General features: G+C 43.5%; 1 protein-coding gene across 3 annotated transcripts in view; it reads left to right on the forward strand.

The window, feature by feature from the left end:
- The window catches only part of mnat1 (MNAT1 component of CDK activating kinase), a 55,215-nt gene that overhangs the window by 10,433 nt on the left and 18,545 nt on the right, over positions 1 to 26,237 (forward strand). For all 3 annotated transcript variants that reach the window (XM_021584958.3, XM_021584959.3, XM_090220841.1), the window contains exons 7-8: positions 127 to 255; positions 12,267 to 12,388. In XM_021584958.3, coding sequence (XP_021440633.1) covers positions 127 to 255; positions 12,267 to 12,388 — 251 coding nt within the window. The remainder of the gene's footprint in view (positions 1 to 126; positions 256 to 12,266; positions 12,389 to 26,237) is intronic.

A 26,237-nucleotide genomic window follows, 5' to 3' on the forward strand; every position in this document is an offset into this window, starting at 1 on the left:
CATCTTTTACTTGCCTTAAATACAGGTTTTGCTTGAGGCTAGATCATGGCTATTCAGTGGTTTTTGAAAATGCGCACACACACAAATACAGGTATGAATATGTCATATTTCTATGTTCCCCTCCAGGAGCGCTCTCATGTCCCCGCCACCATCCTGCTGGCCCAACACAAGGACCGGGCCGCCCAGCTGGAGACCCAGATTGAGAAGCAGAAACAGGTGGTCAAAACCACCATCTTCTCCACCGGCATCCCTATGGTGAGTACCGCACGCCACGTGTAAACACGCTGACTGTCCTGACTGTGAAGGATGCTTTAAGCCTACCGCATAGTTAGCATACAAACAGCACCCACACAGAAATGCTAATGAATGTCCAGCATGCACCCTGGGTCGGCCTATTTTAGCTAGCTTTAAAGCATGATAAGGTCATACGAACACTCTGCCTGCATGATTTCACTCAATAGTAACGCATGGTTAGCATACTTAAACAGAGCCCAATGCTGGCTAGCTTAATGGGGCACACACTGCCATTTAGGTAAATGCTAATTCATTGTTAGCATATTACAGTGGTGGTCAGTTTAGATTTAGCTTAATGCTAATGGTTGAGGAGCCCCTGAAGGAGAGTGTTGCTTCAGTGCACTGTGTCCAATCCCTTAGTGCGCTTCTCTGCCTGGTGTGGGAACAAGCCCTCATCTCATCCATAGTTTCATCACATTCCTACCTGCAGCTCTCAGAGACAGAATGAGGGCTCTGGCTAGGTGTTTTGTTGAGTTGTCAGCTTTGTTGTTCAGGGTAGCTGTTGAGTTCTCCTTCCATTTGGCAACGGCTATGTTTTCCTTCACACTAGTTTATTTTCATTATACCATGACGAGATAAAGCGATATCCCCACACCTTTCTCTCCACAAGCCCATATGGGAGGTGTGGCTGACTTCCCAGGGTGCAATGTTGCGTGGGAGAATTCTTGTCTTAGTGCTCAACTAGTCCCAAATCCGTGACAGAATTGTGAAGTCTCTCTCTGTCCAGCTGTCTTTCTCCACACACACTCGCATACCTATACACTAGTTTTGTTTGCAGAATCTAGAAACCTTTTATTCTGTCTCATCAGCCCAGCTAGCATGGGTAATCCTCTGGGCAATATATTTGTACCATGAGTTTATTTGATATCCATTTAAACCCAAAGACATGACCACCGTCCAGTCTTCCTCCACTGTTGGAAAATGAGTTGCTCCAGTATGGCTGGCTTCAGGAGGATGTGGTTCTCTCTGACTGACTGGATATGCAGCATTAAGTGCTACTTGCTGATGGAGAGAAGGTTGTAAGATGCTGTTGCTCTTGGCTCGGACTCTGGCTTTTTCCAGTCACTTTTACCCCTCTTTCTCCTCCCTCTGACTCGGGGTGGGGTAGAGCAGTTGCCAGGCACATCTGGACGCCGTGAGGCTTCAGTTCGGCTTCAGTTCGGCTTCAGTGTGATTTTGGTTTCCCCTCACCTCAGTCCAGAAGACTGCTGTTTGACTTGGTGGTGTTTCAAGATGTCGCAGTTGATTCCTGGAGAACGCCGGCTTATTTATCTCCTCATTTTTTGTGTCCTGTTGAAGTAGTATTCAAAAGAGAGAAGGTGCAGAGTTATGTTGCTGTCATTTGAGAGCGAGAGAGCAAGAGAATTAACAGAGAAATTATCTTGCCATTAATCAATTATAGGCACCACATGGTTGTAAGAAGGGTGCTTCTCGCTCCTCTTAACTATCATATCCTGGAGATAGAAGCAGACACCCCTCTGGGGGTGTGGAAGCAGGGGGTTTGGCCTCCCACTGAAGAGTCTCTCCTGGCAGGCAGGCCAAGGTGAGCTGTCAGTATAGATAGGAGAGGAACCCGGTGTGGTCTTCTCTTGCAAGGATCGGCGAGTTGTGCATTCCGAAATGTCGTTCTGCACACCACTGTTGTATGGCGCCGTTATTTTACTGTTTGTGTCATGCCTGTTAGCTTGCAAAATTCTTGACATTCTCCTTCGACCTCCCTCATCAACGAGCTATCGCGCACATGACTGCTGCTGACTGGATGTTTTTTTTGTTTGTCGCACCATTCTCAATAAACCCTAGACACTGTCGTAGTTGAAAATCCAAGGAGGGCAGATGTTTCTGAGGTACTGGATCCAGCGCATTTGGCACCGACGATCATACCACTCTCGAAGTCGCTTAGGTCACTCATTTTGCCCATTCTAACGCTCAATCAAACAGTTACTGAATGGCTCGATGCCTGTCTGCCTGCTTTTATATAGCAAGCCACGGCCACGTAGGAACTCTGTATTTCCATGAATGGGGTGGTGTACCTAATAAACTGGTAGTTCCTCAGTAAGCAATTTAAATCTGTACGATAATCACCAATCCTTGGTGTGAAAGAACAATGGAGGTTATTGGCCTACTGCTGTATTGCCATATAGGCTATGAGTTCCATTCGCTAATTTCTTTAGCTGCCAATGGATCACGGTGTATCAATGTGTCCATATGGCAGAGGCTGGTGATTTTGCATAGTTGACTTTAACATTAATTTAGATTCAGATTTTTATGATTAGCACATGACAATTATTGAGCAAATGAAAACCGTTATTGAAATTAAACTGTTTCACAAAAATGCACATGAAAAACATAACTGGCACGCAGAACGGTAGAAATGTCAGGATAAATTGTTAACTTTCACAAACTTTAAACTCACGTGCCGCCTATGAAGTCTTTAGAAAATAATTGCCTCCACGTTTCCATGGTTGGATTTAGCTTTTGTCTACTTTGAAGCAAGGTAAGACATTCCTCATAATATGAGAAATACATTCAGATTTCAAACAATTAAGTATGTTTTCAAAATGCATACGGCCTCCAGCTCACATTGTAAAGTGGTGACGCGCTGATAGCCTGTTGCCTGCACTTGAATGGTGATTGGGAGGCACGCTTCAATTACCAGTTGAGAAATAAAAATGGTAGCTATTTTTAATCATGCACTAAAACTGTTTTTAACATGCGATTGCCTTTAGAATTGTTGCGCAATGAATGGGTTGATTAAAAGCACGTTTTACTACAGCAGCAACCAGCAGAGGAGCAGCAGGAGAAGTCCCACAATAGATGGGCTCTGTTTGCTCTGCACATGTGATAGTTGTGCGGGATAAAGACCGATGGGCATGACGGTCAAATGTATTTCCATTCACTGGTATTTCCATCAATGAATAAAGAGCCTTTTTTTTTTTTTGCAACAAAAATCTAAAATATCATGGTTTGGCCAGCAATATATATATTTGCAGCTTAAAAATAAAAATGCGGCCAAAAGCCGGCAACTGTAGGTTAACGGAAACCCTGCTTTACACACATGCACCCACACTCAAACAATCATCATATATGCTGCTGCTACTCTGTTCTTATCATACAGTGCATTTGGAAAGTCTTCAGCCCACTTTACCTTTTCTGTATTTTGTTACAGCCTTATTCAAAAATTGATTGAGGGTGAAAACAACCATTTAATCTACACACACTAACCCATAATGACAAAGCAAAGACATTTAGAAATTTTTGCAAAAAAATATCACATCACATTATCACATTTCCATGAGTATTCAGACCCTTTACTCAGTACTTTGTTGAAGCACCTTTGGCAGTGATTACAGCCTCGAGTCTTGTTGCGTATGATGCTACAAGCTTGGCACACCTGTATTTGGGGAGTTTCTCCCATTATTCTCTGTAGATCCTTTCAAGCTCTGTCAGGTTGGATGGGGAGTGTCGCTGCACAGCTATTTTCAGGTCTCTCCAGAGATGTTCGATCAGGTTCAAGTCCAGGCTCTGGCTGGGCCACTCAAGGACATTGAGACTTGTCCCGTAGCCATTTTTGCGTTGTCTTGACTGTGTGCTTTTGGTCGTTGTCCTTTTGGAAGGTGAATTTTCGCCCCAGTCTGATAACCTGCTCCAGAGCACTCAGGACTTCAATCAAGGATCTCTCTGTACTTTTCTCCGTTCATCTTTCCCTTAATCCTGACAAGTCTCCCAGTCCCTGCTGCTGAAAAACATCCCAACAGCATGATGCCACCACCATGCTTCACCGTAGGGATCGTCCCAGGTTTCCTCCAGATGTTACGCTTGCATTCAGGCCAAAGAGTTCAATCTTGGTTTCATCAGACCATATAATCTTGTTTCTTACTGTCTGAGAGTCCTTTCGGTGCCTTTTGGCAAACTCCAAACGGGCTGTCGTGTCTTTTTACCCGAGGAGTGGCTTCTGAACGGCCACTTACCATAAAAGCCTGATTTGGTGGAGTGCTGCAGAGATGGTTGTCCTTCTGGAAGGTTCTCCCATCTCCACAGAGGAGCTCTGTTAGTGACCATTGGGTTCTGGTCACCTTCCTGACAACCCCTTTTAAACCTTCATTTAACTAGGCAAGTCAGTTAAGAACAAATTCTTATTTACAATGACAGCCAAACCTGGACGATGCTGGGCCAGTAGTGCGCTGCCCTATGGGACTCCCAATCACAGCCGGCTGTGACGCAGCCCTTCTCCGATTTCTCAGTTTGGCTTGGCGGCCAGCTGTAGGAAGCGTCTTGGTGGTTCCAACCTATTTCCATTTAAGAATGATGGAGGCCACTGTGTTCTTGGGGAGCTTCAATTTTTTTCGTACCCTTCCTCCAGATCTGTGCCTCGACACGATCCTGTCTTGGAGCTCTACGGACAATTCCTTCAACCTCATGGCTTGTTTTTTGTTCTGACATGCACTGTCAACTGTGGGACCTTATATAGACAGGTGTGTGCCTTTCCAAATCATGTCCAATCAGTTGAATTTACTACAGGTGGACTCCAATCAAGTTGTAGAAACATCTCAAGGATGATCAACTGAAACAGAAACCTGAGCTCAATTTCCAGTCCCATAGCAAAGGGTCTGAATACTTATGTAAATAAGGTATTTCTGTTTTTTTATTTTTAACAAACTTTAAATTTCTAAAAACCTAAGGCTGTAACGTAACAACGTGGAAAATGTAAAGGGGTCTGAATACTTTCCAAATGCACTGTATATCCTGATGCCTCGTCACTTTACCCCTATACCTACACTGTCTACCTTTATCACTCCAGTACCTTTGTAAACATGGCATTGGAACTGACCCTGTATATAGCTTACTTCCTCATGTTTATTTCTTGTATGTTTTTGTTCTACCTTACGGTATTTTTAGTATTACATTGTTATTGCTTACTGCATTTTTGGGGTCAGAGCTTGCTAGAAAGGCATTTCACTGTACTTGTGCACATGAACTTGAATGGTCCAAAGTCAGTCTGGGTAATCCCTGACTTTAGCACTCCACTGAACAAAGAGACTCTCCCTCCCTGCCTTGATGTCTCTCAAACACACACACATCCGTGTACTCCACACACACACGCTACCCAGCCTGGGCAAACATCCTTCGAAGACCAAAGTGAAGCGTGTTCTCTTTTTAAAGTAGACATCTGTTGAAATCAAAAGAAATTGGATGTGTGGGAGGTAACCCTTCCATGTTGAAACTAGCTATTGATGATGGCTCTCTCCCTCTTTTTGTTGTAGTCTGATAGCTATAGTCTGCCATAGCCAAGCTTGTTTGTGAAATTAAACCTTGGTTAAATTGTGTTACTTTAGTTCAATTATCCACTGGTTCATGGAAGTAGCCTAGGTAACTGTGTGTGTGTAGATGTCTGTTAAGTGTTGTGTTGCAGCTGTCTCACACACAGACCGACTAGAACAGTCTTCCATGCCTGCTTGCTGTTGACCTGTAGAGAATCTCCACCGTGGTCCAGCTTTCAGCGCCATCTTAAATAAAACGTCCCACTGCCACAGGGGTGAGATGCACCCCTCGTGGCCAGCAGAGCAGCTGACATGCCTGACAAGGCTGACGTGTGCTCTTGATGAGAGCGCGAGAGCAAAACTAATACTTGGTCAAATGCATGTGGGAAGTTTATCCCTTAACACAGATGTGTACCTTGCTAAAATTCTCAGGGTCCTCTTATACTTGACTGGGCCTTAGTGAACACACATTCGGTGTGTTGCGCTGGCCTGTTTTTCATTGGTAGTGTGCTGTCCTCTGCAGTGACCTTTGTTGGGTAGTCATGCTCCTCATTCAAGGCCAAGCCAAGCTCTGTCTGGCAGACTGGCTCAACCTGTTCTACTGTGGAGGCAGTCTGCTACAGCTACACCACACAGCTACTTTCCCCTCACTCTTTCTCTTTCACTCTTGAGTCTTAATCACGCACTCCATTTCTTCTCTCAATGCTGTGATATGTTCCTCCTCTTGCTGCTCCACTTAGCCATTGCTCAGATGTCATATTTAGCTTTTAAACACTTCCATTATGTGTATTAACACGGGTCTCTAAACGTGTGGTTGTATATGTTAGTAGTATGTTTCCCTTTATACCCCACCAACGTGATTGACATTCATTTTGACTAGTGTGTCATTCCCATCTCAAAGCCTGGCTTGTTTTATGTGGGAGAGGGCTCGATCCTTCACCTTTGCTCTTATATTCCATTGTTGGCACGGAGTCCCATGGCTGCGGGGCGGGGATGTGTGGGCTGGGGGTTTGGGAGATTACTTTTGGGGTAAAGGATAGTAGCCCCCCCCCCCCCCCCCCCCCGATTGGCACCATCTGTGGGCATTCATTCACACTTGTGCCCCTGTCTCTGGTTTGGCCTTGTTTTGCTTGGCCCCAGAACCCTACAGGCAGGCCGGCCCAGCCCAGAGGATAGTTGTCAGCTTTAAGGGCTTTGCGCTGATGCAGCTGCTGCCTGCAGGATGGTTATATTTAACCCTCCGAGGGAAGGGGAGGCACTGCAAAGGCAGGAGCGTTTACACTTGCTACTTGTGCTCAGTGGGCCAGTGGGGGCCACAAAGCTTTTTATCCACACAGAAGCACCATCCGTGACCGGGTAGGGGTGGCAGAGAGGGTGAGGGAGGCAGGAGGATCACACGTGGGAGGATTTGACCCTCTCGCTCGCTGGTGCAGTTCATCCTAACTCTGGTCATTAGACTTATCCCCAATACAATTCCACACAGTGGCCGTCTTACTCCCGCCACCTCACTCTGTTGTGATTGCAGCAATTATCACTGGGCCATTAGTGAATGGAGCCCCCTGTGGCTCTGCCTGGGTTACATAGAGCTCAGCTGAAGTTAGGCTACCCGTGGGGGGGGGTTGTCTCCAGCGATCTTGGGACGTCCCGCAGAGCTCCATAGTTGGGGTGATAGAGAGGGGCTGCTTACGAGAGCAAGTGGACTGTGTGTGGCGTAGGTAGTGGCTCCCTGGGGGTAGAGTGTGTGTGTGATTAGATCTCGTGCCTGGATGTTAATTAGGCTTGGCCTTGAACACTGACTAAGTAGCTCCCATGTTTGAATGTGGGTTGCTTTTCTACAATCATATGCTGGCTACAATGGCTGGCTAATTCAGTATCTTGAGAGTTGAATAAAGATGGTGTGATCTTAAACCTGATGTAGGCCTGACGTGGACCGTACCAGAGTAGGGATAACTAGAAGGGAGTAGTGAGAGACACTGATTTCCTCAAGTTATTCTCCCCTGCTGTTTTATTAAGATGGATGGTCCCAAGAGTTTTACTATAGTGTCACAGGGGACTTTTTGGGAATCTTAAACACACACGCAATTACATACTTTTTCCTTGGGTTTTAAGATTGGCCTCTTAATATTGTTTGCAGATGTTTGTTTTGGCCCTGTGGTAGTGGTGCTCTCGCTCTCTCTCTCGGACAGTCACGTGGGCCACGGGAGCCTATATCTCCGAGTTGTTCTGCTGTGTTGACAGTGAGCGCTCGGAAAACAACCATTTAGACTGATCCACACAGCTTTTAATAGAACGTGATGAGTTTCTGCCACACATGCGGGAGAGATACGATCATTGGGACTTAACTGTTGTTTTTGTTTTACTCATTTGAATATTTAAATGCAGTTGTGATGCTACCTGTCATGTATGTGGTCATCATTCTCGATGTCTGGCAGTTGTAAACCAGTCAACACTTTGTTGTTTAGGTATTGTTTTTCAATCCCATTGTACAATCTGCAGGCAGCTAGTGAATGAACTGGATGTTGACAATACTGATGTTACAGTGATGCAAACACATTTAACAGGGGAGCTCTGTGTGTGGTGTAGGGGTGAGCGATACAGTATGTGTGTGTTCCTGCCAGTTTTCAAGGTGCCTTTGGACAGGAATGCAACAAACTTCTCTGGACTGCTCTAGTTTGTCTGTCTGTCAAATTAGATTTACTGCCCTTTCACCATCTGTGACTCTTTCTCTTCTCACTTTCTGTCTCGCTTTCTCTCTCTCACCCCACCATCACTCTAGTCTGTCTGGGTGATTGGTGCAGGGGAGAGTAGGAGTAATACAGTGCTGAAAGAAAGACTGAAAGAAGATTGATGGAGAGCGGGGAGAGAGAGTGGCCGGTCTGGGTTTGATTAGCTTGTGTTGGGGCTGAAGTGTTGTAGGGATGAATGGGAGGGAAGAGTCTGCCTGGGTCACTGGCCCCACAGGGTTAAAGGTTGAGTGGCAGCAGCAGAGAAATGTGGGAGGAGGAGAGTATTTTTGTTTTGTGTAGTGAATGTTTGACTGTCAATAACCAGATTTCCATCCAACCGTTTCATGTGGATGAATAACCTGACACATAAAGTCATGACAGGGCTGATGGAAACCGGAAATGATGGTGCAATTTCATAAATGTCGATAGACAATTTGTTCGTTTGACATGGGAACTTCTTGTTTCAGAAAAATGAATAGAGGTGATAATGCCAATATTGATAATCACATCAGGCTGTTGTAGGCCTACCACCACGACAAGGAAAAGCAGTATGTTGAATAAGCAGATTAAATAAGTCATGAACTTCACATGCTAGTAAAGTGCACAGTGATCATGCAAATTGCCCGTACGCTAAATATGGAGGGTAGGCTCTTATTTGATTGCTTGTGACATGATGATCAGTGCTTGGCTGCCAATTATCAAATAAAATGATCTTGCTCTTTTCCATATCTCATATAACACCCTGTGCACTTTATCAGCTAACTAGTTTGATATTAATCAGACCAGTTGTTTTTGTGACAAACCATCAGTGGAGTTGGAAATGCAATTAAATACATTTTCGTCATGGGAACTTGACCGCCAAAGTGCTTAAAAAAAAAATGTTTTGAGCTGTGTGTCACACCGGACTGTGTTGCTTGTGTCGGCCCCAGCTTTGTTCATTCTATTGTGCATGATTGCCTGGCCAGCAGCATGCGTTAGAACAGCAGTCGGAGGCCAGGGGCCACATGTTACTAGTTCAGTTGGTTTTCATCAGCTCCCCTTTCACTGTAATGTTTATGCTCTTTGTCTCCCTGTTTCTCTCTCATACTTTTTGTCACTCTGTTTCTCTCTCATACTTTTTATCACTCTTTCGCTCTCATACTTTTTATCACTGTTTCTCTCGCTCTCGTACTTTTTATCACTCTGTTTCTCGCTCTCATACTTTCTATCACTCTGTTTCTCGCTCTCATACTTTCTATCACTGTTTCTCGCTCTCATACTTTTTATCACTCTGTTTCTCGCTCTCATACTTTTTATCACTCTGTTTCTCGCTCTCATACTTTCTATCACTGTTTCTCGCTCTCATACTTTTTATCACTTTCTCTCGCTCTCTCCTTTTTATCACTCTGTTTCTCTCTCTCCTTTTTATCACTCTGTTTCTCTCTCTCCTTTTTATCACTCTGTTTCTCTCTCTACTTTTTATCACTCTGTTTCTCTCTCATACTTTTTATCACTCTGTTTCTCTCTACTTTTTATCACTCTGTTTCTCTCTCTACTTTTTATCACTCTGTTTCTCTCTCTACTTTTTATCACTCTGTTTCTCTCTCTACTTTTTATCACTCTGTTTCTCTCTCTACTTTTTATCACTCTGTTTCTCTCTCTACTTTTTATCACTCTGTTTCTCTCTCATACTTTTTATCACTCTGTTTCTCTCTCTCTCTCTCTCCTTTTTATCACTCTGTTTCTCTCTCGCTCTCTCCTTTTTATCACTGTTTCTCGCTCATACTTTTTATCACTCTGTTTCTCGCTCATACTTTTTATCACTGTTTCTCGCTCTCATACTTTTTATCACTCTGTTTCTCTCGCTCTCATACTTTTTATCCCTTTCTCTCGCTCTACTTTTTATCACTCTGTTTCTCTCGCTCTCATACTTTTTATCACTGTTTCTCTCGCTCTCATACTTTTTATCACTGTTTCTCTTGCTCTCATACTTTTTATCACTCTGTTTCTCTCGCTCTCATACTTTTTATCACTTTCTCTCGCTCTACTTTTTATCACTCTGTTTCTCTCGCTCATACTTTTATCACTCTGTTTCTCGCTCTCATACTTTTTATCACTGTTTCTCTCGCTCTCATACCTTTTATCACTGTTTCTCTCGCTCTCATACTTTTTATCACTGTTTCTCTCGCTCTCATACTTTTTATCACTCTGTTTCTCTCGCTCTCATACTTTTTATCACTGTTTCTCTCGCTCTCTACTTTTTATCACTGTTTCTCGCTCTCATACTTTTTATCACTCTGTTTCTCGCTCTCATACTTTTTATCACTCTGTTTCTCTCTCTACTTTTTATCACACTGTTTCTCTCTCATACTTTTTATCACTCTGTTTCTCTCTCGCTCTCTCTCCTTTTTATCACTCTGTTTCTCTCTCGCTCTCTCCTTTTTATCACTGTTTCTCGCTCATACTTTTTATCACTCTGTTTCTCGCTCTCATACTTTTTATCACTCTGTTTCTCTCGCTCTCCTTTTTATCACTCTGTTTCTCTCTCGCTCTCTCCTTTTTATCACTGTTTCTCGCTCTCATACTTTTTATCACTGTTTCTCGCTCTCATACTTTTTGTCACTGTTTCTCGCTCTCATACTTTTTATCACTCTGTTTCTCGCTCTCATACTTTTTGTCACTGTTTCTCGCTCTCATACTTTTTATCACTCTGTTTCTCTCGCTCTCATACTTTTTATCACTCTGTTTCTCGCTCATACTTTTTGTCACTGTTTCTCGCTCTCATACTTTTTATCACTCTGTTTCTCGCTCTCATACTTTTTGTCACTGTTTCTCGCTCTCATACTTTTTATCACTCTGTTTCTCTCGCTCTCATACTTTTTATCACTCTGTTTCTCGCTCATACTTTTTGTCACTGTTTCTCGCTCTCATACTTTTTATCACTCTGTTTCTCGCTCCCTTCCTATATTTTTGTTTAAACATTATCTATGTTTTTTTTTTAAATTCTCTTTGTTTCATTGTCATCCAAACTCATCCATTACCCTTCTTCCAGTCTAAATGCTTTAAAGCTAGACTGAAACTCAGTAGAGAACATGGCCGACCGGAAAGTCCCTCTGACTAATGGCACAGGCTGAGATCGAACAATGCTGCAACGTCCTGAAGAAGGATCATGTTTCTTGCTCAATGGCCACAGTCAAGGGCATTTTGACTGCGAGGCAAGGCAGACATTTGAAACCCCTTTCAACCTTCATGGATTGGAAGAGAATATGCAGATATCAAATCTGTTTCACAGCATATTTTCTGATTGGAGGATACACGACAGATTAATGTGGGTCGTTTGGCGTGCCGGAGAGCTTACCAAATGGCAGTGATGTCATTCAGGTAATTTGGTTGGCCACCCACCGTGCCATGATGGTGTTTCTGGATGAATCCACTTAAAGCTCCCGTTGATTGGAGTCACACAGACAGACGGACGGACGGTTACTGCTCTCCTCCATGACTTTGCCTCCCTCCTGTAAAGTTAATTTATCATGAATCACCGGAGCCTTCTGGGCAGTCTGTGTTCTGTATTTCTCATCATTACTTACCTTGTTCTCCACAGGATTTATTCTGGGTATTTATAGTATTTACTTTGGTTCAGAACTATTTTTGAGTAGCTCTCTCTTGCTTTGTACAATTCGAGCTCTAGCATAAGCACAGGCTTTCCCTATCCAAATCACCATCAGAGGGTTTAACTTAGGGTAGGTTATTTTCACTATTGAGAAAAATAGCTTTGTTCACTGCTTAACTCTTGCTGTCTACTTTGGGGGCCGTTTTGGACTTGGTCAATGCTGTTCGATCTAGCATGCCTTTTTACGACGACATAGGTTGCCGACCACCGGTTGTTTCCTTAAGGATTTGGGTAGCATATTTGTTCTACAACTGCTAAATCTCTTTGTGGTGATTTATTAGTGATGTTCACACCGGAAAACATGTTTGACTGTAATGTGCCACTTCTCCTGTGCTACAGGGTCAGACTGTGTCGCTGCTGACCGTGAACCGGTTAGAAGAGGTTCTGTACCACTACCAGCCCATCCACATGCACACATACGGACCCCCCGTCCCTGAGCTGGAGCAGCTGGGGCGACTCGGGTAAGAACCCATCCTGTAACACACACAGCTCTGCACAACTGGCAAAGTTAGCTGCTGCACAAAATAATCTGGAGATGGCAGTGGTTTGATAAATAACTACAGGGGAAAGCACCACACTGTAAGGCCTTGCTTATATTGTTTAGTGAACAGTGGTGTAATCAGCACCTCCAAAGGTTGACCAGCTTAGTATAAGGCCTGGCCTAGTTTGCACAGCATATCTGATGTGGTACAGTAAGGTATTTAACTGGGAGTGAGGCTGCTCTGGATTTCAGTTTTTTCTTCTTCTCTGAAGTTGCCCTTGATTAGCTGTGAGAGGTGGGGGAGGGCAAGGTTTAAAGGGGAACAGCCAACCAGTTCCCCTGCACCAGCCCTCTGCCCCTTCCCTCTCACTGCTTCTCCTGGACCTTGCTGTCTGTCAGCAAAAACAATTTGATTTGATTTGACTTGACTAAGGCCCTCCCACCTGCCAAGAGCCCTGATCTAATTGGTGGAAAGTGGCACATGAAGATGAATTAGAGTGCTCAGTGGTGTAAGGAGGTGACTGTTATTGTGACAGTGAAGCTAAAACTTAATTTGGCTCTACTCCAGCATTTTGTATTTGAGATAAAATGTCTCATATGAGGCGACAGTACAGAATGTCACCTTTTTTATTTGATGGTACACTACCATTCAAAAGTTTGGGATCACTTAGAAATGTCCTTGTTTTTGAAACAATCACTTTTTTTGTCCCTTTTTTAAAATAACATCAAATTGATCAGAAATAGAGTGTAGACTTGGTTAATGTTGTAAATGACTATTGTAGCTGGAAATGGCTGATTTTTAATGGGATATCTACATAGGTGTACAGAGGCCCATTATCATTATCAGTGTTCCAATGGCACGTTGTGTTAGCTAATCCAAGTTGATCATTTTAAAAGGCTAATTGATCATTAGAAAGCCCTTTTGCAATTATGGTAGCACAGCTGAAAACTGTTCTGATTTTTTAAAGAAGCAATAAAACTGGCCTTCTTTATACTAGTTGAGTATCTGGAGCATCAGCATTTGTGGGTTTGATTACAGGCTCAAAATGGCCAGAAACAAATACTTTTCTTCTGAAACTCGTCAGTCTATTATTTTTCTGAGAAATTAAGGCTATTCCATGCGAGAAAGATCTTGTACAACGCTGTGTACTACTCCCTTCACAGAACAGCGCAAACCGGCTCTAACCAGAATAGAATGAGGAGTGGGAGGCCCCGGTGCACAACTGAGCAAGAGGACAAGTACATTAGTGTCTAGTTTGAGAAACAGGCGCCTCACAGGTCCTCAACTGGCAGCTTCATTAAATAGTACCCGTCTCAATGTCAACAGTGAAGACGTGACTCTGGGATTCTGGCCTTAGAATGACCAAAAATCTCAAATTTGGATTCTTCAGACCAAAGAACATATTTCTGCCTGTCTAATGTCTATTTCTTGTGTGTCTTAGCCCAAGCAAGTCTCTTCTTCTTATTGGTGTCCTTTAGTAGTGGTTTCTTTGCACCAATTCCACCACGAAGGCCTGATTTACACAGTCTCCTCTGAACAGTTGATGTTGAGATGTGTCTGTTACTTGAACTGTGTTAAGCATTTATTGGGGCTGCAATTTCTGAGGCTGGTAACTCTAATGAACTTATCCTTTGCAGCAGAGAACTCTGGGTCTTCCTTTCCTGTGGCGGTCCTCATGAGAGCATGTTTAATCATACCACTTGATGGTTTGTGCGACTGCACTTGAAGAAACTTTCAAAGTTCTTGAAATGTTCCGTATTGACTGACCTTCATGTCTTAAAGTAATGATGGACTTTTGTTTCTCTTTGCTTATTTGAGCTGTTCTTGCTATAATATGGACTTGGTCTTTTACCAAATAGGCTATCTTCTGTATACCACCCCTACCATGTCATAGCACAACTCTTGACAATGCACACCTGTTAGTTGAAATGCATTCCAGGTGACTACCTCATGAAGCTGGTTGAGAGAATGCCAAGAGTGTGCAAAGCCGTCAAGGCAAAGGATTGCTATTTTGAAGAATCTCAAATATAAATATATATTTTGATTTGTTTAACACTTTTTGGGGGGATTTCTGCATGATTCCATATGTGTTATTTCATAGTTTTGATGTCTTCACTAATATTCTACAACATAAGAAGAACCCTTGTTTGAGTAGGTGTGTCCAAACTTCTTACTGGTACTGTGTATGTTTTAGAAATGAAAACACTGTGTCTAGTCCCCCCCATTTCAAGGTGTCATATTTTTATCTAAAAAAATAGTGAATTCGTTATTTTCAGCCACACTCGTTGCTGACCAGTGTATAAAATCGAGCACACAGCCATGCAATCGCCATAGACAAACATTGGCAGTAGAATGGCCTTTACTCAAGAGCTCAGTGACTTTCAACGTGGCACCGTCATAGGATGCCAACTTTCCAACAAGTCTAATTGTTACATTTCTGCCCTGCTAGAGCTGCCCCGCTAGAGCTGCCTTCACTCATCATTAGAAACATATTTTACTCTTATTTATACTGAAACATATATAGACGCAACAAGATTTCAACAGTTTTACTGAGTTACAGTTTATATAAGGAAATCAGTCAATTGAAGTAAATTCATTAGGCCCTAATCTATGGATTTCACATGACTGCAGGGGCGCAGCCATGGGTGGGCCTGGGAGGTCATAGGCCCATCCACTTGTGAGCCAGGCCCACGCACTGGGGAGCCTGGCCTTACCAATCAGAATTAGTTTTCCCCTATAAAAGGGCTTTATTACATACAGAAATGCTCCTCAGTTTCACCGGCTGTCTGGGTGGCTGGTCTCAGACAATCCCACAGGTGACTGGGAGCCTGGCCTTACCAATCAGAATGAGTTGTGGAGGTCCTGGGCTGGCGGGGTTACATGTGGCCTGCGGTTGTGAGGCTGGTTGTACTAACTGACGACAAATTCTCTAAAATGACCATTGGAGCTGGCTTATGGTAGAGAAATGCACATTAAATTGTCTGGCAAATGCTCTGATGAACATTGCTGCAGTCAGCATTCCAATTGCACGCTTCTTCAACTTCAGACGTGTTGAGGAAGTGTGTCACATTGTTTACCATTACATTTTTATTGCGCAGAACATGATCTGAAATGCAACCAAAACAAACTGTAAATCCAACAAGTTTGTAGAGTCAGAAGCTTTAAGTAGTCATTGCTTGCTAGGAATATGGGACCAAATACTAAACATCTGACTACTTGAATACACATATACTGAGTGTACAAAACCATTGACACCTTACTAATATTGAGGTGCACCTCACTTTGCCCTCAGAACTGTCTCAATTTCTCAGGGCATGGACTCTACAAGGTGTCAAGTGTTTTACAAGGATGCTGGCCCATGTTGACTCCAATGCTTCCCACAGTTGTCAAGTTGGCTGGATGTCCTTTGGATGGTGGACCATTCTTGATAGACATGGGAAACTGATGAGTGTGAGAAACCCAGCCGCGTTGCAGTTCTTGACACAAACCGGTGTGCCTGACACCTACTACCATACCCTGTTCAAAGGCACTTACATTTTTTGCATTTCCTATTCGCCCTCTGAATGGCACTCACACAATCTGTCTCAATTAATTCAATTTAAGGGCTTTATTGGCATGGGAAACATGCTAAAATTGCCAAAGCAAGTGAAGTAGATAATAAACAAAAATGAACAGTGAACATTACACTCAGACGTTCCAAAAGAGTAAAGACATTTAAAATGTCATTATGTCTATATACAGTGTTGTAACGATGTGCAAATAGTTGAAGTACAAAAGGTAAAATAAATAAACAGAAATATAGGTTGTATTTACAATAGTGTTTGTTTGTCACTGGTTTCCCTTTCCTTGTGGCAACAGGTCTCAAATCTTGCTGCTGCGATGGCACACTGTGTTATTTCACCCAGTAGATATGGGAGTTTATCAAAATAGTTTTTTTCCCAGTTCTTTGTGGATCTGTGTAATCTGAGGGAAATATGTGTCACTATGGTCATACATTTAGCAGGAGGTTAGGAAGTGCAGCTCAGTTTCCACCTCTTTTTGTGGGCAGTGTGCACATAGCCTGTCTTCTCTTGAAAGCCAGGTCTGCCTACGTCGGTCTTTCTCAATAGCAAGGCTATGTACATAGTCAAAACTTTCTTAAGTTTGGGTCAGTCACAGTGGTCAGGTATCCTGCCACTGTGTACTCTCTGTTTAGAGCCAAGTAGCGTTCTAGTTTTCTTGTTAATTCTTTCCAATGTGTCAAGTATTTCTCTCTTTATTTTCTCATGATTTGTTTGGCCTAATTGTGTTGCTTTCCTAGGGCTCTGTGGGGTTTGTTTGTGAACAGAGCCCCAGGACCAGCTTGCTTAGTGGACTCTTCTCCAGGTTCATCTCTCTGTATGTGATTGCTTTGTTATGGAAGGTTTGGGAGAATCTTCCTTTTAGGTCATTGTAGAATTTAACGTCTCTTTTCTGGATTTTGATAATTAGCGTATATCTGCCTAATTCTGCTCTGCATGCATTATTTGGTGTTTTACGTTGTACACAGAAGATATTTTTGTGGAATTCTACATGCAGATTTTCAATTTTGTGTTTGTCCCATTTAGTGAATTCTTGGTTGGTGAGCAGACCCCAGACCTCACAACCATAAAGGGCAATGGGTTCTGTAACTGATTCAAGTATTTTTAGCCAGATCCTAATTGGTATGTCATATTTTATATTCCTTTTGATGGCATACAAGGCCCTTGTCTCTCAGCTCATTCACAGCTTTGTGGAAGTTACCTGTGGCGCTGATGTTTAGGCCAAGGTATGTATAGTTTTATTTTTGTGTGTGCTCTAGAGCAACGGTGTCTAGATGGAATTTGTATTTGTGGTTCTGGCAACTGGACCTTTTTTGGATCATCATTGTTTTTGTCTTACTGAGATTTACTGTCAGGGCCCAGGTCTGACAATCTGTGCAGAAGATCTAGGTGCTGCTATAGGCCCTCCTTGCTTGGGGACAAGCACCAGATCAGCGAACAGTAGACATTTGACTTCAGAATCTAGTAGGGTGAGGCTGGGTGCTGCAGACTGTTCTTGTGCCCTCGCCAATTTGTTTATATATATGTTGAAGAGGGTGGGGCTTAAGCTGCATCCCTGTCTCACCCCACGGCCCTGTGGAAAGGATGTTTTTTTTTTTTTGTGTGTGCCAATTTTAACCTCACTTGTTGTTTGTACATGGATTTTATAGTACATTGTTTTCACTGAGGAAATGTACGAGTCTGTTAATGATAATGCATAGGATTTTCCCCAAGGTTGCTGTTAACTCATATCCCATGGTAGTTATTAGGGTCAAATTTGTCTCCACTTTTGTGGTGTGATCAGTCCTTGGTTCCAAATATTGAGGAAGATGCCAGAGCTGAGGATGATGTTAGAGTTTAAGTATAGCCAATTTAAATTGGCCTTATTGGGTTGGAGGGTTTGTATTTTGTCCTGTAGTTCACTCAATGTAATTGGAGAATCCAGTGGGTTCTGGTAGTCTTTAATAGTTAAATCTAAGATGTGTATTTGATCATGTATATGGTTTTTCTGTTTGTTCTTTGTTATAGGGCCAAAAAGATTGGAGACGTGGTTTACCTATACATCTCCGTTTTAGATAACTCTGTGTTGTTATCCAATTTTCCCAGAAGTGGTTAGTGTATGGTTTCTTCAATTACACTGAGCTGATTTCTGAGGTGCTGTTATTTCTTTTTCCGTAGTGTATTTCTGTTGTTTTTGTGATTCGTTTTAGTGAAGGTGTGGACTCAGGTTTTCTGGGTCTCTGTTTTTGGTTGGATAGGTTTTCTCAATGTCTTTCTTAGGTTTTTGCATTCTTCATCAAACCATTTTTTTTTTAAATTTCACCTTTATTTAACCAGGGAAGCCAGTTGAGAAGAAGTTCTCATTTACAACTGTGACCTGGCCAAGATGGAGCAAAGCATTGAGAGACAAACAACAGAGTTACACATGGGATAAACAAATGTACAGTCAATAACACAATAGAAAAATCTATATACAGTGTGTGCAAATGTAGTAAGATTAGGGAGGTAAGGCAATAAATAGGCCATAGTTGCGAAATGTAATTAGAATTTAGCATTAATACTGGAGTGATAGATGTGCAGAAGATGATGTGCAAGAAAATATACTGGGGTGCAAAAAAATAAATAACACTATGGGGATGAGGGAGTTGGGTGGGCTATTTACAGATAGGCTGTGTACAGGTGCAATGATCGGTAAGCTGCTCTGACAGCTGATGCTTAAAGTTAGTGAGGGAGATATAAGTCTCTAGCTTCAGTGATTTTTTCAATTTGTTCAAGTCATTGGCAGCAGAGAACTGTAAGGAAAGGCAGCCAAAGGAAGAGCTGGCTTTGGGGATGACCAGTGAAATATACCTCCTGGAGCGTGTGTTATGGGTGGGTGTTACTATTGTGACCAGTGAGCTGAGATTAGGCAGGGCTTTACCAAGCCCTTTACCCACAGGTCTGGGAGTGTCTTGCTGGTCTGTGCGGTGTGTCTATTGATCTGTTGCTCCTGGTTGAAGTGTTGGGGCTGCGTTTTAGGGCGATGTCCTTTTTGGGTGAAGGTGGGCACTGCTGCCTTGTATAGGTGGACCTGGTCATAAAGACTGTTCAAGTCCAGAGTGGAGTGGTGGGTAAACATTTGGTTTTGAGACACAGTCATGGGAAATACTTGCGTTTACCCGCTCTATGGTAGGCTTAAAAATCTGTCTTTAACCTGTCTCCTCCCCTTCATCTACACTGATTGAAGTGGATTTAACAAGTGACATCCAATAAGCGATCATAGCTTTCACATGGATTCACCTGGTTAGTCTGTCATAGAAAGAGCAGGTGTTCTTAATTTTTTTGTGTACTCAGAGAAATTTAATTTGTTCAAGTACTTATGACACCTTCATATGGACTAGATACAGTTGCCAAATACATTTAAACTCAGTTTTTCACTATTCCTGACATTTAATCCTAGTAAAAATGCCCTGTCTTAGGTCAGTTAGGATCACCACTTTATTTTAAGAATGTGAAATGTCTGAATAATAATAATAATAGAACGATTTATTTAAACTTATTTATTTCATCACATTCCTAGTGGGTCAGAAGTTTACAAACACTCAATTAGTATTTGGTAGCATTGCCTTTAAAATGTTTAACTTGGGTCAAACGTTTTGGGTAGCCTTCCACAAATTGGGTGAATTTTGTCTCATTCCTCCTGACAGAGCTGGTGTAACTGAGTCAGATTTGTAGGCCTCCTTGCTTGCACACGCCTTTTCAGTTCTGCCCACAATTTCTATGGGATTGAGGTCAGGGCTTTGTGATGGCCACTCCAATACCGTGACTTTGTTGTCCTTAAGCCATTTTGCCACAACTTTAGAAGTATGCTTGGGGTCGTTGTCCATTTAGAAGACCCATTTGCAACCAAGCTTTAACTTCCTGACTGATGTCTTGACATGTTGCTTCAATATATCCACATCATTTTTCTCCCTCATGAAGCCATCTATTTTGTGAAGTGCACCAGTCCTGTTTTACTGTGGATATAGATACTTTTGTACCTGTTTCCTCCAGCATCTTCATAAAGTACTTTGCTGTTGTTCTGGGATTGATTTGCACTTTCGCACCAAAGTACATTAATCTCTAGGAGACAGACCGCGTCTCCTTCCTGAGCGGTATGACATCTGCTTGGTCCCATGCATACTTGCGTACTATTGTTTGTACAGTTGAATGTGGTACCTTCAGGCGTTTGGAAATTGCTCCCAAGGATGTACCAGGCTTGTGGAGGTCTACAATTATTTTCTGATGTCTTGGCTGATTTCTTTAGATTTTCCCATGATGTCAAGCAAAGAGGCACTGAGTTTGAAGGTAGGCCTTGAAATACAACCACAGGTACACCTCCAATTGACTCAAATTATGTCAATTAGCCTACCAAAAGCTTCTAAAGCCATGACATAATTTTCTGGAATTTTCCAAGCTGTTTAAAGGCACAGTCAACTTGGTGTATGTAAACGTCTGACCCACTGGAATAGTGATTTAAGTGAAATAAGCTGTCTGTAAACAATTGTTGGAAAAATGACTTGCACAATGTACATATCCTAACCGACTTGTCAAAACTATAGTTTGTTAACAAGAAATTTGTGTAGTGGTTGAAAGACAAGTTTTAATGACTCCGACCTAAGTGTATGTAAACTTCCGACTTCAACTCTACTGAAAGTGCTTTCATTTCTAAATGGCAAAACAGATATGTATGAAAATACCCACAAATAAAATTACATTTTGTACTGTCGCCTCATATTTAACGTTTGATCTCAAATCCAAAATCCTGAATTATAGAGCCAAATTAAAAGCTTTAGCTTCACTGTCCAAATAAATACACTGATGGAGTGTATCTACCTCATATTACCATCATTCAGCAGAGATTACATTTCATGTGGCCTCCAGATGATAGTCTTGCAAGGAAGAATTTCAGACCCTTGTGAGGGATGATTATCTTGCCGTTTCCATTGAGTTTTTAAATTATTTTATTTTAGTGATGTACCGATATGACATTTTTGGCCGATTCTGATATTTTCCTTACCCCCCAAAAAAGATCTGTGTAATTTAGAACTTTTGCGGCCTTTTAAGCGTTCTAGTACAGTTAAATAATTTACACATGGACGCAGCGGTCTAAGGCACTGCATCTCAGTGCAAGAAGCGTCACTTCAGTCCCTGGTACGAATCCAGGCTGTATCACATCCGACCTTGATTGGTAGTCCCATAGGGTGGTGCACAATTGGCCGGGCCGTCATTGTAAATAATAATTTGTTCTTAACTGACTTGCCTAGTTAAATAAAGGTTACACACACACCACACTGACCCAAAAATGTATTTTGTTGGCTTTTACGCATTTCCCCATTACCAGTAAGACCTAATCGAAACCTATTTCTTTCACCTACTTGCTGTGTTTCGTTGTTAATTTGTTCAATCGTTTCATTCTCAACCAGGATTTCTATGGAACGCCGATTTGGGTTTTTGCGTGTGTCAAAAAAGATGCACGTCAAATAACACTATGACGTGTGAAATAAGCTTGTTGACCAATCAGGACATGAATATGACTGCACGTCACATAATAATTTAACACGTTCATACATTTTTTTTAATGTAATTATTACACATTGATTACACTCACTTGTATTTCATATGTCACAACGATTCATCAATACGTATGCTATGATGCTGGTAAAGTTGTCTCCCGCACCTACATTGCTGGTCAAAAAAAAGCTACCTAGCTCATGGATGCAAACAATGTTCTTGCCCAAAAACATAGCAAAACGACAATCTGTTTCAGTAGGTAGGTGTCAACATCTAAAATAACCCTAATTTATAACACAGTTCTTATTTGATTAATGGTGGTTGGACCCATCTATGTGAAGCTAACCACAGTAAGAATTAGCCACAATAGTGGACTTTGCGGCTAGCCTTCAAATTAAAAATGACACAATTCTATTTTATTTTGAAGGCAAACTGCAAATTCCTCTTGTGCCTAATCCTTATTGTGGCTAGCTTCACAACATATAACCCAGTGTAGCGAAATGCTTGTGCTTCTAGTTCCGACAATGCAGTAATATCCAACGAGTAATCTAACCTAACAATTTCTCAACTACTACCTTATACACACAAGTGTAAAGGAATGAATAAGAATATGTACATAAAAAAAATATATGAACGAGGGATGGTATAGAATGGCATAGGCAAGATGCAGTGGATGGTATAGAGGCTTATAACGTTAGCTTTGGACAACAGGGTTAAGTAGCTGGCTAGCTATTTATTTTCATGAACTGAAGTTCAATTTCCATTGGCGAACAAGTGGCAACCTAGCTAATACTTACAAGGATTCCTAAATCATTGCTAAGAACTAATGAAAATGACTGCTGTTTCTACTAGTCATTTCAGGCTGGTTGTATTGGTGCTAGTTAGGTACCAAGATAAAGCTAGCTACCCCAGACTTTGCGGTCAAACAAATGATGCTTTATTACCAACGTGGTATTGTAAACACATCGTTCGTGGCCAGTGTTTGCTTGTTTGCAGACTTTTTTTAAATAAATAAAAAATAAAAAATGTATACAGCTTTGACAGTGCTACTGTATCTTTTTTTTGACACGCAAAGACACAAACGGCGTTCCATAGTATGTTTGTCGTGAAGCTAATAGCAGTGATGCTATTTCTGTGTAACTCCGGTAGGAGTCGCTGAAAAATAGCACACTTGGTCGTGTATAGCGGTGCTTGACCAGTCTGTGAAAGCCAACATCACCCACAACAGAGAACGGATGATTGTCAAGGGGAATGAATTCCATTGTCTTGGCGTTAATGGATTTCGCCTTTGAGTTGTCTCACTGAAATGTTCTTACTCTTTCAAATGACTGCTCGACTTGTTGACTGCTCGATCCACACCACAGAACTTGTGGGCTAGGTTAGGAATGCTGTGTTGCAAGTGTAGCGCAACATTTTACTTGGCGTCATGTACGCACGTTGTTGGCATTTTTAGCTAATATCGGCCGATTCCGATATGGTCAACGATATATCGTGAATCCCTATTTTATATGTAATAAAAATGCCCTATTGATTTTTAAGTTCCTCAATCATTTCACATTTCCCTAATGAAGTCCTGAGCCACCTAATTGAATTGAAACCTTCCTTAAAGGATTGCAGGAGGCTTTAGTAGAATAACGGGGACTTTTTTTACACTACCGTTCAAAACTTTGCAGTACTTAGAAATGTCCTTGTTTTTGAAAGAAAAGCACTTTTTTATTATTTTTGTCCATTTTAAAATAACATCAAATTGATCAGAAATACAGTGTAGATATTGCTAATGTTGTAAATGACTATTGTAGCTGGAACCTAGAAGGCCAGCATCCCGGAGTCGCCTCTTCACTGTTGACGTTGAGACGGGTGTTTTGTGGTTACTATTTAATGAAGCTGCCAGTTGAGGACTTGAGGCGTCTGTTACTCAAACTAGGCACTCTAATGTACTTGTCCTCTTGCTCCGTTGAGCACTGGGACCTCCCACTCTTTCTATTCTGGTTAGGGCCAGTTTGTTCTGTGAAGGGAGTAGTACACAGCGTTGTACGAGATCTTCAGTTTCTTGGCATTTTCTCGTGTGGAATGGCCTTCATTTCTCAACATGAATAGACTGATGAGCCTGTAATCGAACCCAGAAATGCTGATGCTCCAGATACTCAACTAGTCTAAAGAAGGCCAGTTTTATTGCGTCTTTAAATTCAGCACAACAGTTTTCAGCTGTGCTAACATAATTGTAAAAGGGCTTTCTAATTAATGATCAATTAGCCTTTTTAAAATGATCAACTTGGATTAGCTAACACAACGTGCCATTGGAACACAGGAGTGAGGGTTGCTGATAATCAGTCTCTGTACGCCTATGTAGATATCCCATTGATTTCCAGCTACAATTGCCATTTACAACATTAACAATGCCTACACTGTATTTCTGATCAATTTGATGTTATTTTAAATGGACAAAACTGTGCTTTTCTTTAAAAAACAAGGACATTTCTAAGTGACCCCAAACTTTTGAACAGTAGTGTACATTATATATGCAGTGTAATGCTGAGGTTTTTGTTCTTTTGGCCAGGCTGATCAATATGCAGATGAAACACACCGTTAAGAGGGGGGGTGTGTGTCTGGTGTCAGCAGTTCAGGGGTCCTGCAGGACCAAGGCTGGCGGGGAAGGGCTCTGCCACTGAGATAAATGAGGCTCCTCTCAATGAGGAACCCCAGTCCCTCTGGCGTAGGCAGCCATACAGACTACTGTAGCCCAGTTTGACAAATAAACCACAACTCCCATGATGCAGTGGGCTCTGTTAGCTTGAGCTGGAATGCTGCTGACACTTCTGCATTGTTGGCAGTTTTGTGATTCAGCTAAGTTCAGAGTTTATGCGCCCGTGCATGGACACACACACACGCACGCCAAAGTCTGACAGACACACACCAAAAACTTGCATAGTGACACACACACACACGTACACGTCCTAGTCTGCATTTCTGGCCACAACAGATATGGTTGAAAGGCGTGTGGAGAACAGTGGGAGGTTATGGAGAGGTTGGAAGGGAGTTCTCCAGTGCAGCGTTGGGCCAGAGCGTCAGTCTTTTGACCTACAATATGAAGGGGATATGAATAGGGAAGGAGGGACTGTCCTAGGGTGTTATCTTTAACAGGGCTGTTTCTCTTGGTCAGGGCCCATGGTGACAGCAGCACTGCTGCTAATTTGTCTTGGACAGGGGAATCTGGGGGGGAGAGGAGAGTTGGGCGATCAGCCATGCACACCCCTTGGGGCCTCTAGGGCCCGGCTCTGCACAGTATGTCCTACACCCACTTGAGGACTGAGTGCGCTCGCTCTCGCTCTCTGTCGCTCTCGCTCTCTGTCGCTCTCGCTCTCTGTCGCGCTCGCTCTCTGTCGCGCTCGCTCTCTGTCGCGCTCGCTCTCTGTCGCGCTCGCTCTCTGTCGCGCTCGCTCTCTGTCGCGCTCGCTCTCTGTCGCGCTCGCTCTCTGTCGCGCTCGCTCTCTGTCGCGCTCGCTCTCTGTCGCGCTCGCTCTCTGTCGCGCTCGCTCTCTGTCGCGCTCGCTCTCTGTCGCGCTCGCTCTCTGTCGCGCTCGTTCTCTGTCGCGCTCGCTCTCGTTCTCTGTCGCGCTCGCTCTCGTTCTCTGTCGCGCTCGCTCTCGTTCTCTGTCGCGCTCGCTCTCGTTCTCTGTCGCGCTCGCTCTCGTTCTCTGTCGCGCTCGTTCTCTGTCGCGCTCGCTCTCGTTCTCTGTCGCGCTCGCTCTCGTTCTCTGTCGCGCTCGCTCTCGTTCTCTGTCGCTCTCGTTCTCTGTCGCGCTCGTTCTCTGTCGCGCTCGCTCTCTGTCGCGCTCGCTCTCTGTCGCGCTCGCTCTCTGTCGCGCTCGCTCGCTCTCTGTCGCGCTCGCTCGCTCTCTGTCGCGCTCGCTCGCTCTCTGTCGCGCTCGCTCGCTCTCTGTCGCGCTCGCTCGCTCTCTGTCGCGCTCGCTCGCTCTCTGTCGCGCTCGCTCGCTCTCGCTCTCTGTCGCGCTCGCTCGCTCTCGCTCTCTGTCGCGCTCGCTCGCTCTCGCTCTCTGTCGCGCTCGCTCGCTCTCGCTCTCTGTCGCGCTCGCTCGCTCTCGCTCTCTGTCGCGCTCGCTCGCTCTCGCTCTCTGTCGCGCTCGCTCGCTCGCTCTGTCTGTCGCGCTCGCTCGCTCTGTCTGTCGCGCTCGCTCGCTCGCTCTGTCTGTCTGTCTGTCGCGCTCGCTCGCTCGCTCTGTCTGTCGCGCTCGCTCGCTCGCTCTGTCTGTCGCGCTCGCTCGCTCTCGCTCTGTCTGTCGCGCTCGCTCGCTCTCGCTCTGTCTGTCGCGCTCGCTCGCTCTCGCTCTGTCTGTCGCGCTCGCTCGCTCTCGCTCTGTCTGTCGCGCTCGCTCGCTCTCGCTCTGTCTGTCGCGCTCGCTCTGTCTGTCGCGCTCGCTCTGTCTGTCGCGCTCGCTCGCTCTCGCTCTGTCTGTCGCGCTCGCTCTGTCTGTCGCGCTCGCTCTGTCTGTCTCTCTGCACTCTCTTGCACTCTGTACCTGAATAAATATGGGCTGAGCTCTTATTAAAGGCAGCTGCTACACTAATGGGGTAGAGAGAAGGCTGCATGTTCAGGCAACAGGGGCCCCCGAAAGTGTCCATTCAGCTTCCACCCCCCCAACACACATACAATCTCAGAAACACAGTCCGTATGTGCATGTCTTTGTGCATGTGTCTCTGTGTGTGATTTAAAAACCACAGAAGAGAGGAGGCCCCCT

Source organism: Oncorhynchus mykiss, chromosome 25, assembly GCF_057628025.1.
Source record: "Oncorhynchus mykiss isolate SJ-2025 chromosome 25, ASM5762802v1, whole genome shotgun sequence".
Taxonomy (NCBI): Eukaryota; Metazoa; Chordata; class Actinopteri; order Salmoniformes; family Salmonidae; genus Oncorhynchus; species Oncorhynchus mykiss.